At 48.2% G+C, this 14,102-nt stretch overlaps 1 protein-coding gene across 1 annotated transcript in view; it reads right to left on the bottom strand.

Annotated features, from left to right (window-relative positions):
• The window catches only part of LGR6 (leucine rich repeat containing G protein-coupled receptor 6), a 109,348-nt gene that overhangs the window by 38,626 nt on the left and 56,620 nt on the right, over nucleotides 1–14,102 (bottom strand). Inside the window, exon 4 of the mRNA XM_057405139.1 lies at nucleotides 12,863–12,934. Within this exon, the coding sequence (XP_057261122.1) occupies nucleotides 12,863–12,934 (72 nt within the window). The remainder of the gene's footprint in view (nucleotides 1–12,862; nucleotides 12,935–14,102) is intronic.

The raw sequence follows: 14,102 nt of genomic DNA, 5'->3' as shown, positions 1-14,102 counted from the left end.
CCAAAGCCTCATTCCCAAAGAAAAGGGTTTGTCTGGAAATGGGAAATATGGGGCAGGCCTGCTTGGGGGTCTGTGTTTGAGCCGAAGAGCCAGAGCTACCTGCAGCAGCACCGCGAACGAGTCAGACCATGTGTCATGGTGCAGGAATTAAGCTTGTGCTCGCTGTATCGCACATGTTCAGGCCTTTCTTTCTCCTGCATCTGCCAATTGCTTTTTCTCTGTTTCCTTTATTACACTATGGAAACCTAAGGCGGTTGAATTTGAGATTTAATTTGGTGAGAAACTTTAATTTTTAAGGCTTGTTTTTGATCCAAAATAGAATCAGAAGCCAAAAAATATCAGGCTTATTATGGAAAAAAAAAGAGAGAAACTAAAAACCTAGGATTGGGAATCATCTCTGTTAAAGATCTGTTATGTCCACGGGGGTGAGCAGGATACAATGTGTTATCTGTAGATTTCAAAATCAAAATCTAAGAGAAAAACACTTCAAATCTGGATGAAATACCAGGAACCAATTATCCAGGGAGAAAGCAAATTCTGATTTCCATCTGCAGCCAACAGAGCTTATTTTATTTTTCGAAGCTATCTAAGGGAAAGATCTCTGAATTCAAATTGCAAAGAGAAAGCACCCTGTCCCTTATCGAAACAAGAGAGAAGGGAGTTAACAGCCCTCAAATCAACAAACCTCCACAAGAGAATGGGGTATAGAAATCGGTAGTTTTGACTACTTAAAGTAATATTTTTGATGGAAGTTGGACACTGCAGCAGACCCAACCACTTTCCCCCCTGGAATGAGGTAAATCCAAATAATAAGGAGCAGAAAAGCAAACCCTGCAGCAGAGCAGGGGAAGATTAAAGACTCTGGTTGAAAATTTCCATCCAAATGTTTTGGGACAAACAAGAGCTTCTTGATTAAAATGAAAACTTGAATGGGAAATGTGAATCTTTGCTTCATTTTCCCGTTCCTTCTTCGGTGTAAGAATTGTTTGGTTTTGGCATCATATCTTTCCCAAAACCAAAAAAGTGCTGCTTACTTCTCTCAGAGACATTCTTTCACCCAACTCCTTATATTTTCACTGAAAATAGTTTGAAAATGAATGCTCTGTTTCAAGTTTAATTAATTAAAGAACAGACAATGAAATAGCCACTGAGAACAGTTGTAGTTTTTCAGAACTAAATGGCAGGGGGTTGGAACTGAGTGACCTTAAGGTCCTTTCCAACCCAAACCATTCCACGCTTCTATGGAGACCCTAAAACGGAGCCAAAGGCTGGTACATTGTGCTGAGTACCCTGAGCCATAAACACTGCAGTGAAAGCACCAGCATGAACCACAAGGGAGTTTGACTTCAATGTGATGGTGCACCAAGTGTTGGAGAAACCATTAACGGTAATGGGTTTGCTCCGTGGCTGTTTAGCATATGGCCAGGAAAGGCTCCCTTTCACATCCATGCTCCGCAGGTATAAGAGAAAAGCCAGTGAGGTAGCATGGGTCCTTTATGGGATTTTGAATGGACTCGGACACCTCCCTGTCTTTGTGGATCCCTGGGTAACTTGGATTCATCTAAGGAGTTTATTAACGCACTAATGAAGTTAAAATTAGGAACAAGGATGTGTCCAGGTGAAGGCATTTCACACACAGCGTGATGGGCAGGATTCCTTAGGCGCCTTTGAAACATGGACAAGGGAACATGGGCTAGGTAATGGCTATGGTCCTGGTACCCAAAGTGTCTTTGGGTTGTTTAATTGCTCTTCAGGGAGCTGCTGGCTCTTTCTGGAATAGAGGTGCATTCTTTCTAATAAAAGCTGTGCATGTGGGGATTGCTAATTGCTATGGCTTTCAGACAGCTCTCCACTCTCTTTTGGAAGAGAAGTTCTTGGCACAGAGTCGTCAGTAATTATATCAATTATACTAAACAAAAACCAACCCAACAGTTCTCTCCTTTCTTCAGTGTGTGACTCTGGCTCCGTAAGTGTTTTGTGTTATGATTTATACCTAAGATAATTGGTCCGATTAGTGGGTAAATGGGACAGCGCAGGCTGGGGCTGGCTCCTCACCTTCCACGGGGATGTTTTCATCTTTGTTTCACCAAATCACTCAGTTGGTTTTCCTTGCAAGGATTAACCCATTTGTTGCTTACAGAGGAAGATGCCTCTTCCACGAAGCACTGCCAAGGCCACCACTAACCCATGGCACTGAGGGCCTTGTCATCATGCTGTATGAACACTTGCAGGGATGGTGGCTGCAGCACTGCCATGGGCAGCCTGTTCCAGTGCCTGAGCACCTCAATGTCTCTCTCGTAGTGAGAGGCCCAGAGCTGAACACAGGATTTGAGGTGCAGCCTCCCCAGTGCCCAGTGCAGGGGGACAATCACTGCTCTGGCCCTGCTGCCCCACTGGTGCTATGATCTAAAGCATTCCTAGAAGGAACGAAGCAGGTAAGGAAGCCCGTTTCTAACGAGCAAACTGTCAGAACAGGGATAGTCCTCCTTCCCAGTGTGCAGAAAATAAGCCGATGCAATCAGTGCAGCCTTTCAGGAGTTCAGGTGTGAGGGGTTTGTGTAGCTGACAATGCAGTGAGCATGTCGTAAGTTTTGTAGTAATTCTAACAAGTCAAGCGATAATCTGAGATTTTTGGTTTCCTGTGCCACAGACCCAGCAGTTTCTAAGACCTGTCTTGTTCCAGTAACTGCTTCCCGGTGTTTCAGAGGGTGTTTCCTAGATATCTACAAGCACAAGCATCCTGCTGTCTGTAACATGACTGGCAGAAGTTTGCAGCAATGGATAACCAGAAACAGTCTCTCTGCTCCCTAACAGATGTGGTGCAAATCTCAGGCTACTACTGGCAGAAGCAACTTCATCCAAATCTTTCCAGTTCCTTCTGGATGTGGAGCGTTTGCAGGGAGCGCAGACTGGGAACGATAACAATGCACAATGCCGTGCTCTCAGGAAATAACCCAGACCTTTGCTGCTGTTCCTCCTTGCACACAGTAGTGCCAATAATAGCTGGCTGCCTGGTTGCCTTAGACAAACTATGTGGAGTAACCTGTCTGTAGAACAGACCCTCTGATGTTCCTCCACTGCCCACAGCCAAGTCACGACAGGACAATGGGACCTCAAGCTCCAAGCCATCCTCACAGTATTTTTTGCAATATTATCATAGAATCACAGAATGGTTTGGGTTGGAAAGGACCTCAAGATCATCCAGTTCCAACCCCCCTGCCATGGCCAGAGACACCTCACACTAAACCATATCACCCAAGGCCTCGTTCAACCTGGCCTTGAGCACTGCCAGGGATGGAGCATTCACAACCTCCCTGGGCAACCCATTCCAGTGCCTCACCACCCTCACAGGAAAGAATTTCCTCCTTAGATCCAATCTAAACTTCCCCTGTTTCAGTTTGAACCCATTACCCCTTGTCCTATCACTACAGTCCCTAATGAAGAGTCCATCCCCAGCATCCCTATAGGCCCCCTTCAGATATTGGAAGGCTGCTCTGAGGTCTCCACGCAGCTTCTCTTCTCCAGGCTGAACAGCCCCAACTCGTGCTATTATTTCCCTTGATAAAGTTGAAGAAAGCTTGCCACCAAAGATCATATGAAGCATTGGGTGGTAGAGAGCTGGGTTGTTCTCTCTCCAAACTGGTGAGCTCCTCTGCATCTTGATTATAGGTCAACAGCTCAGCATAGGACATAAGGAAGGGATGGTCTGGGGGGTCACTGACCCGGAGCAGTGGGAGGAGGAGCTGGCTGCACACCCCTTCCTGAGACCACCCTTTTCTTGGGGAGCAAGGTACTTGCTGTGTTCCTGGCCCCGGCGTGCATGTGTGTCGGCTGAACAGAGCTGATCTCACCAGAAATGTCTAATTGGTGCCTTCAGGCAATCATGTCTCTCTTCCTGTCTGAGTTTATCTTGAAAGGCTCGATTGAGTTACCTCCTATCCCATAATAGGATCTAAGTTCCTTGTAGTAACATAAGAAGGAGATGATGTCACTGCAGCTAAACTGCTCCGATAACTTACTAATGACTGGGGCCAACACCTCAGGTCCTTTCTCAAGCAAAACTCCCAGACACACTGAGTCAGTACCTGGCTTGTGAGCTCCTGGGGAGCTTGCCGTGCAGGGAGGGAGCATGGCTCCAGAGCCCTGCAAAACACCCTGCTCAAAGCACCCTGTCCTGCCACAAGGGTCCCTGAGGCTGCTCAAACAGCCCAGGTGAAGAGCAAAGGTTCTTCCATCAGCAGATACCAAATGGAATAGGAAAAGGCAGCAAGGGGTTGCAGTGCTAACCTGGAAGGTGCAAAACTGGGTTCAGTTTCTGCTCTGCCCACTGTGCCCTTGTGGTCATAACGTACTGCAGATACAGTGGGAGACTGGATCTGTTGGAATTGGTCTAGAGGAGAGCTACAGAAATGGTCAGAGGGATGGAGAACCCTTCCTAGGAGGGGCTGTGAGTTGGGGTAGTTCAGCCTGGAGAAGGCTCTTGGGAGACCTTATTGCAGTTTTTCAATACTTAAAAGGGCCTTATAAGAAAGACTTTTTAGTAGGGTCTGTAGCAGTAGGACAATGATGAATGGCTTAAACTAAAAGAGGGTTCATTCAGATGCAGGGAAAGATTTTTCTATGATGAGGACAGTGAAACACTGGAACAGGTTGCTCAGGGAGGCAGTAGGTGCCCCATCCTTGGAAACACTGAAGGCCAGCTTGGCTGGGGCTCTGAGCAACCCGATCTAGTTGAGGATGTCCCTGCTTACTGACTGCAGGGGCTGGACTACACGACCTTTAAAGGTCCCTTCCAACCCAAACTGTTTTATGAGTCTATGAAAGACACATTACTGAACAGGTAAAACATTGCCTTGTAAGCTTGCTGCAATGCCTGGGCTCTCTGCCTCTGCCGCAGAAGAGCTCGTAGCCCTCAAGCAGGACTCGCAGGAGTTCCTTAGCTCCATTTCCAGGCTAAGAACTCTTGAGTAAACCATCCCAGGCAGTGAACGAAAGTCCAAGATGCAAACATGCTCCCAGTTGGCTGCGGAACAGGAACTGGTGGAAAAGTTTGCAGGGCTCTGTTTAGACTGCAGTGAGTCTTCACTCCTGACTTAATGGGACAAGTACCTCTGGGAAGCCCTCTGCGAGGGATGCTCAGGAAATGAAATCAGAGCAATACCTGGGCTCCACACAAAGTGCTTTTGGTAGAGACAAGAGGGCTTTGTTATCCCCAGCTGCAGACACCTCCAAAACCCCTCAGGTCAGAACCGTGCAGAGCAGGATTGCCAAGATCTCTGTGCAGGTACAGAAACTGCTGACAGTTGGACATCTGCACCCCACTGCTGCTCTGATTCCCTTACCAATGATGTCCCTGGGTGCCTGGCATCGCCCCCCTTGCCCATAGTGCCAGGCACAGGGGAATGGAGAGTGTACAGAAAGGAGGCAGAGAGAAGCAGAGCTGCTCAAAGGCCCACCAAGCAGTGTGGGTCCTGCATACTTGCTGGGAAACAGTGTTTGCCAAGCATACAAGCTGTCTGGAAAAGAGAAGGAAAAAGCAGCTCTTTGGAACAGAAGGAACAGGGCTCTGGGGAGAGTGGCTCTGAACAGGTCACAATGCCCCAGCAGATCCTCAGGGCCAAGCATGCCATGGGACAAAAGAGCCAGTTTGCACAGGAGCTTGATGCACAGGGATCAGGCCCAGATCAGATGAGTCACAAGGTCCCTGTCTGGCAGTGGGGACCCGCAGGGTGTCACAGCTGGGTTCACATCTGCCTTGCTCCATCCACTTCCCACTCATGGGGATCCAAACATCCAGTCTGTGGTGCTTGACTCAGGCAATCATTGCTAGACCAGTGGTTATTTTGTTCTGATGGGCACTTGGGTGGCTCTTCCTCCTGGTGAGGTTCTGGACTGTGTGTGTTTGAGTGCCTCCTTGTGCTGGGTGAACGTCCATAGGATCCCCTGTGCCCATCCAAGGTTCATTTCTTGCTTGCCTCCTCTCTTGAGTTTACCTGAAGCTTCTCTGTGGTTCCTCAGGAATGCTTACACATTCAATGCATGTAACATCTGTGACCCATCTTCCTTTTGCACTGACACATCTACTGTACGTAACATCTGGGACCCATCTTCCCCGCGATGCGGCTGTATCTACTGTGCGTAACATCTGGGACCCATTGTCCATCTTCTCTATTGAGTTGTCCTTAGGGAAATGCAGCATGCCCTGGATACTTATGTGTATAGGCGAGTGAGTTAAGGTTCATGAGTCCCCATAATAAAGGTCAATGGAAAACACATTGGAACTTACTATATGACTCATAGGCAAGAGTGTGTGTGTGCGGCTCGTGGATGTGAGCTGTGGTTATTGTTATTTCTTTAGTGTCTAAAATGTTCTAGGTACTGGGAGGGCAGTCAAGATTGCATGTGCCTTTTCCTGAAGGCCATTAGAGCCTGAGGCGTATGGGGAGGGGTATGAAGGTGGTATGGCAGGGCGTATGGGGAGGGGTATGAAGGTGGAATTAAGTTTTGATGTTTGTCAGTCTCTTCTAAGGGGTGTTTGCAGTCATTGCAGAGTGGCCAGAGAAAGGGAGGAACAATACAGTAGTCAGTATAGAAAATCTTGGAGGTGACTGCACTACGTGTGGGGCACAGCCATGTAGGTATAACCTCTGCTAAACAAATACAGCTCAAGCCACACAGCCTGTGCTGTGAGCTCTTCCCTTGGGAGCACAACCGGTGAATTCTAGAGGTGCCGGGGCATGGCAAGGGTGTCACTCGCCACCACCCCTTTACAGGTGTTGCCAGCCAGCTCTGTGAATGGGAAAGTTGGAAAATGAAGTCCCAGGAGAGGAATCAGAGCACGTTCCAGAGAATTTTAAAGTCTATGAAGAGATGAAACTGCTGCTCTTTACACACTGCGTGCATGGGTGAGGCATGCAATAGCATCGGAGAGATGCTCAGCTCTGCTTTGGTACCCATGCTTTGAAGATGTGTGTTGCTTGGTGAGCTGGTTTTGCCAGATATAAGTGGGGGATGAGGAGAGGGATGTTTTGGTTTTGCTGTCCAGGGGCAGGAAAAACACATCTCAGCCAGCCTTATTCACACAGAAGTTGAAACCAATTATAGGGTCTTTCCATAGCCAGAAGAGAAAACCGGAGTCCTCCAGAGACTGATTCATGCCTCCAGACAGGGCTCTGAGATAACAGGGATGATTCACCCTCGAGATGCTGATAATTTTCCACTGCTGACTAGCTGGGATGAGTAATATCTAGACAGCTACGGTCAGAGGAGACAAATCCACCTGGTCTGCCTGAGGGAGGCGTGGGCACAGCATGAGCTTACCTGAAGGGAAGGAAGGTTGTGTAGTGAGGCCATGGAGAATGGATGACTCAGAAGAATCTGGTTTCCTTCCTGGTGGTATCTTAGGATCTTCCCCCATGAGGGAAGGATCTAGCACTCCAGTCATAGCAGAGGCATGAAGACACCAGCCTCCTGGTCCCAGCCACTCGACTTCCCAACTACAGAACAGGCTCAAGCTGCTCTGTTGCAATGCCAAATGCCAGCGTGACTGATCCCACTGCTGTTCTTTGAGGGCTGCAAAAGGGAGGCAGGGAAGCTGCTTGCTGGATCCTACCGAGAGCACAGTGACCAAGGCCCTATAAAGGAGTGTGATGTCCTTCCTGCTGAGTGGATTTGCACGAGGATTACAGCACATGGTGCCAGTTCCTGCTTCCATAGAGCCGGTGAGGAATACTGACAGCAGCCAAACTTCAGCAAGGACTCGTTGCACCATGGGTACATCACTGCATGGAGGTTACCTGCAGTACATCCAGACGTATGGCCCTCCTGTCTGCAGTGCTCACTTGGATGTGGCCACTCCTAGACTTCCTTCTTTGCAGGAATTCCATTAAACACTCGAAATGCTAAAAATGGAGACCAGGCTTCTAAAAAGAATGGGGACAAGACTCCAGTGACTTCGCTGTGCTCCTGTCCAGAGCTGGCTGCTGAGGAGAGGTTCCCGAGGGAAAACAGGGGATTTCAGATGTGGAGCAGGAAGGTTTTAAACAGCAAGTGTCCTCTGGAATGGAAGGAACTTTAGTGTTTATTCTGGGCTCTCTTTCCTGCCACAGACAGGCTTTCTGCTGAGAGGTGGTCTGTAACAGGTGGAATTGAAGGCTCTGTGCTCAGCAATGCTCATCACCAAGCAAGCACTTGGAGCTGCTTTGTTTCAGTCTATTTTCAGATAGGTAACGCCATTAAGAACTGCCTCTCTCCTCTTCCCTGCCCTTCTTTTCACTGTGCTCCAGAAAGACCCTGTAGCCAATCCATCGTGTTACAGGACTGAGGTGGTCTTGCCACAAGACAACTTCTATGCCAACAGATTGTAAGGCACTGAAATGTGACCTTGATTTCATAGATTTCTGTTTGTTTTGGATTTTTTTTTTCTATGGCTTTTCTCTTCTAAACACCCAATGCAAACACCACCTTTCTTAAACCTTCCTGCATCACGTGTGATTGATAGAGAAGAATATTGTTGTTAACAGCAAACTGTCAAATCTCCAACAGATCAAAGAAGTGAAACCAGGAATGAAGACTGAGCTCTTCAGGCCATGCTGATTCCAAAGTGATATTTTTCTTCCTTCTGTCATAAGGATTTATATGCTTGTGAGGATCCGATCAGGTGGGAAGAGCTTCCCGCCTTTGTCTACATCAAAGTCCACATGTTCTCGAATCGCTATAATTCATCCTTTGCATTTTAATCTCTGGCCATATGTATAAAAATCATTACCTGCCTTGAGGAAGAGGGGATGAAGTAGTCTTTAGTGCATTTCCGTAAGAGTCCAAAAGGTTCCTGCTAAAGATGTCAGAGAAGTGGCAAGCCAATGGGTTGCAGGATCTGGATTATTTTAGCTAGAGGCAAGATGAACCTGTACGCAGGAAATGTACATCAGGTTGATTTAGTGTTAAGAGGTTATGAGTCAAGTAAACCTGGAGTGAAATCAGAATATAATGGGAAATATTCGTAGAAAACTTGAAAGTGCTTGCAATATTTATAAGAACAATGTATATGAGGCTGGTTGTCCTCCAGGTTGAGTCCCATCAGCTTATGAAGACACCAAATCCTTCTTCAGGACAGATGCAAAGAGGACAGTCGCTGCTATCATGCTTTCCCATCTGGAATGGGAAGGTGATGTTAGCAGGACCAGTGCTGATGGGACTGCGCTGTGGCTGACTTCTGCTGGGAACAGCAGGTTTGTGTCAGAGTGGCAGGTGAATCCTGAAAACCTTTTGAATGGATGATGGATGTGGTGAACAAAGACTGTGAGGGAGAAAGGAGAACTGAAACGAGAGCAAGGCCAGGATCCCAGAGAATGGGACCTACTGGGTGTAGGTCCATCAGAGAATCCTGGGGTGCTTTGGGTTGGAAGGGACCTTCCAGTCCCAACCCCTGCCACGGGCAGGGACCCTTCCATAGAGCAGCTTGCTCCAAGCCCCTGTGTCCAACCTGCCCTTGAACACTGCCAGGGATGGGGCAGCCACAGCTTCTCTGGGCACCCTGTGCCAGCGCCTCAGCACCCTCACAGGGAAGGATTTTTTCCTAATATCTAATGAAAATCTCCCCTCTGTCAGCTTAAAGCCGTTCCCTCTCGTCCCACTCATTCCTTTGCAAAATGTCCGTCTCCAGATTTCTTGTATTGGAAGCTATTGTAAGCTGTTGGAAGACTGTTATAACCTCTCCCTAGAGCCTTTTGCTCCCCAGGCATCACCACTGCAACCATATACAGATGGAACAGCAGATGGATCAGTCATCACACTGTCCGAGGTGTGTCCTGAGGCCACCATACAGCCACCCATACTGGAAAAGCTCTGACACTCTTCTGGCTGGCACCAGTCCCCCTTCCCCTTCCAAACTGCTGTAGACAACACCCACCCTGATGAGCCAGATACACGTTTAGCACCTTCCCAAAACGCGAGAAACTCCAGAAAGAGCCAGCCACTCTCATCACTTTCCATAAGTATTAGAAGAAGAAAACCCAAGAGTTTATCTTGATCTCTTAATCCATCAGATTTCTTTTCTCTTTGCTTTCTCTGCAAGCCTGGTAATTATAATTTATAACACCTGCTCACTTTGAAATACCTTGGACTCCTTCTGCCTGGCAGAGGAACAGACACAGTGCCCATCTGCTCCAGGTAAGTGCTCACAAACCACAAAGTCGTTAATTAGACTGACACACGACTCTTCCAGAATACACATGGTGTGTTGTTACTGCGCCTATAAACCACCGGTAACCAGATACTCTGCCAGGGGATCACAACTGGATCAGAGCATTACGTAAAGCCTTGGCACCCTCAGCAGGGCTCAGAGCATTGCCATCAGGTGTGCATGTTCTCTCTAATCCTCCCCACCAGGTTTCCCAACATGCTTCCCAGATAAAGCAAGCCTGCTGGGAAGCAGCTCCCTCACGCTCGGTAGGAAGCTCAGGCTCCAGTGTTGTATTCTCTCCTTTTGAAATCTAAATTCCTCTTTGTGTTCATTTAGTGATCCCTGCCAAGGTCTCCTTCCTGACAACTCGGGCTCCAGGCAGTGATGCCTCCGCATCCTGTAGCTGACAGGGAGCGAGGCAGGTCTGATTCTGGCCCCACGGGCATGGCTGCAGCTTCAGAGGACCTGAGATGAGGGGTGTTTGTAAGGACAGGTATGTCTGATGTGGATGGGGGTATTTGGGTGGATTTGACACTTGCCTCCTCAGCCTGGCTGGCATCCATGGGGCAGAGTGAATCATGAGCACCTCTGGTCGGGAAGTGCTGAACCCGTGTAAGTGGATGCCTCCCTCTGGAAGAGGAGGGGCCCAGAGCCCATGAAGTCCTTGGTGAGTGATAACTCGGTGATGAGCAATCAGCCAACCTGGAGCAGCCAAGCTTTGGGTCAGCACGTGGAATGACAGGGAATGGGTGTCCTTGATTGGCACAGAGTTAAGTTGGTGAGTGAAGACCTCTGTCCAGTTTGCAGTCCTCCCAGCGCTTGTGTTAGCGTTTGCAGGAGGAAGCCCTGTTTGTGTGCTTGAAATAGTATTTGCCAAAACTCAGGACTGCATCTCAGCTAGAAAAGGTATGGGGAAATGGGAACGTCCTCTTGGAGAGCATCCATAGGGGAACACCCTGTCCCTCCAATCTCACCTAAGCTTGCCTAAATCAAAGCCAGTTTTCTTGGCATGCTGTCCTGTGAACAATTCTTCAGTACCTTCCATTACTTGGAGAGCCAGTATTGCCTCATCTAAGCGTTAGGTTTTTGCTGCATTTCAGCTCTAACTTGGTGCTGTGCAGTCAATAAATACCAACCTCTCCCTGTCCAACAGTGGTTGGAAGCCTCCCATTTTGTCCCACTTGTTTGGCTACCTCATCCTTGAATTGCCTGGTAAGTCCTATTGGTACCACTATGCTCAAAGCTATTGTTCTCTCACTTAGTTGGCTGCTTCCGTCATAAACCTGAGGAAAGACGTGTATTGAGAAGCCTGTTTTTCCTCTCCTGTGCCAGCTTGTCCATAAGAGATACACACTTTCCCTTCAAATCCTGCCTGAATCCCAGGATGACGAATGGGGACATCAAATGCAAATATCTGAAAGAGCAAGAAAATAACCAGCGCACAATCCCTTTCTGTCTAGTACAGCTCTCTGTTCCACTCAGGCTGGCTCCCGTTTTCACCCCCCTTTTCAGCTCTCCTGCCTGCTTTGCACGTGTTGCCAACTTGCAGGGCAGAGAGTTAACATTCCGTGAGGTGCCACACAAGGACAGAAACTCATCAATGGTCATGATGTGCTATGAAGGCTCTTCCCCTTCTGAATGGAAAACAAATAGTCTGAGCAACACGAGTACACTGGGTCTTAGGTAGTCTGACCGGTAATGCTTGGAAAACATGCTGTAGGTGACCTATAGGTGTTCCAGGCTGGCTACACTTTTGGCAGTGAATACACAAGAGTCTCATAAACTTGTGGAAAATGACTCAGATGTTTGAAAAGGAGGGAAGAGAAAAGGTCTTTCTAACGCAGACCTACACCGGAGGCTCTTGGCCCGAGGTTAGCAACTACATTTGGAGAAGTCGTGGCAGCACCAATGAAAACCAAGCAGAGCATCTTAGCTCTGTATCTGCCTTCAGACACAGCGACGGTCCACCCTATGCAGCTACTGTTTGCAGTGGTTCAGCCCAATTCAGAATGCTCTTACAAGCTTCGGTGGTGTTGGTTATACAAGCTGGGCACTTACCAAACAGCCCTTCCCTAAATTCAGGATCTGATTGCAAGTGTGCCCTGACTCAGGAAAACTGCAGCTACTTCAGAGATGTGTGATTTTTAGTGAATACAGTAGGACAAACCTGCTGTGGATATAGTTACTTTAAAGGAAAAGCATGGTTGCAGACTCAGCTTCTTCTCATGGCTAGAAGTGATTTAAAGCATTTCTACCTTGACATAGATACCCTCTATCTGGGTAAAACAGCTCACCTCGCACGTTGACAGATCAGAGCATCCTCTGTGCTCCCTGGCAGGTCCCTGCCCCACTGTGATCCACAGCAGAGGACAGAGCCCTTTTTGGGTGGATATTTTCCAGCATTCCTTGAAATATGCATTGGCGATGGTGGCCTTTTCATCACAGTGCACACATGGGGAGCTGTAATTTCAACATCCTTTACCAAGACAATGTTCCTTCCTTGAAAACTGCCCTCCTCTCCCTTCTAAGCTAAGTGACAGTAATCTTTGCTTTAATTGGAAAAGAAAAGGAAGAAGGGACAGAACATCCTTGACAAAGGAACTAATGACTCAAGTGCTGGGAAGCCCTGGGGCCCCCAAGGGACTGTGCAGCTCACAGCAGTGATTTTTAATGACTTACAGAGATTGGAGGTTTGGAAGATCTCTCAGTGCCTCTGCAGGGATGCAACTCATCTGATTGTTCTGCAGCATCCTAGAATTAGAAAAAAAGAAAACTTTATGTGAAAGAAAAAAGCCAGAACCCTGACACAATACGAAGGATGTCACTGATTGTTTCTGAAGCTGTTCTGGACTCCTGTTGGAAAGCTGGAGGGGTTGGAAAGCACCCTGTTGGTCACTCAGGGCTCTTAAGCAAGCTTAAGGCTGCAGCCCTGGGATCCTGCAGGACAGGGGTACCAGGGGTGAGCTTGGTGGGGGAAGGATGTGACCATAAGGGGGCTTTTCCGCTGCAGTTAGTCCAGAGTGCTTACTACCAGTGCTCCCAGCTGAGTTGTCCATATTAATACTTGTGTAAGAGAATAAACTCCCAGTGTGTGCCAGTGGTGGTTACCTCTGCAGGGTCAATGGAAACTGGCCTGTGGGCAGGATTTTTATCCGACTTGTGGGACAGCTGCAAACACAATGGGTGAGGAACCACTCCATAGCTCTTTGCTAAGGGGCGTTGGGGCACTAGCACAAGTTGAAGCAGTAACTGGAGCTGTTGTGGAAAAACCCAAACCAGCCCAGAAGCTTCAGAGGAGCGGGTGACTGGGGCTGTTGGGCTGAATGGGCAGGACCCAGGAGGACTTCTCAGGAATGGAAGTGAGCATAGGACATGGAGAAGGACCATGGGAAGCTCATCAAGGTGGACAACTTTATACAAAGACCAACCCGACTTCAGGGGCTCTGAGCGCTGTGTATGGGTTTCTCTGTGCAGCTGGGATGTGCTGGAGGGATAAGGCATCCTGGAGCCCAGTGCAGGAGTTCAACAATTTAGGTTTGTTAAAAATCAAGAAGATGCACAGCTGAACAGAGTGGGGTTTTAGGAAGTGCTGGTGGGGTTTTGGTGGGAAACACACTGGATCTCAGTGGCCCTATGAAATCTGAGCTCAGTGTTTAGAGCTGGTGAGTGGAAGTATCTGGAGACAATAAGCAAACCCCATTGTCGTTCTACTGCTGGATCCTGCCGCCTCCCATCTATTACAAGTCCCTTTTCCAACCAGTAACAGACTGAGAGACTTTCCAGACCACCAGCAGCATGGGCTGGTTCCCAAATGAAGCCAATTTGGCACAGACAAACAATGTGGAAAGCGTGCTAAGGCACATGAAAAACAACAAGGTGCTTGGTGACAGCCAGCATGGCTTCACTAAAGGGAAATCCT

This window comes from Pezoporus wallicus, unplaced genomic scaffold (genome assembly GCF_028554395.1).
Source record: "Pezoporus wallicus isolate ANWC-B61680 ecotype Strahan unplaced genomic scaffold, APGP_CSIRO_Pwel_v1 contig_5863, whole genome shotgun sequence".
In the NCBI taxonomy this organism is placed as follows: domain Eukaryota; kingdom Metazoa; phylum Chordata; class Aves; order Psittaciformes; family Psittacidae; genus Pezoporus; species Pezoporus wallicus.
The sequence above is the reverse complement of the archived record's forward strand: the minus strand, read 5'-3'. Positions and strand labels throughout refer to the sequence as shown.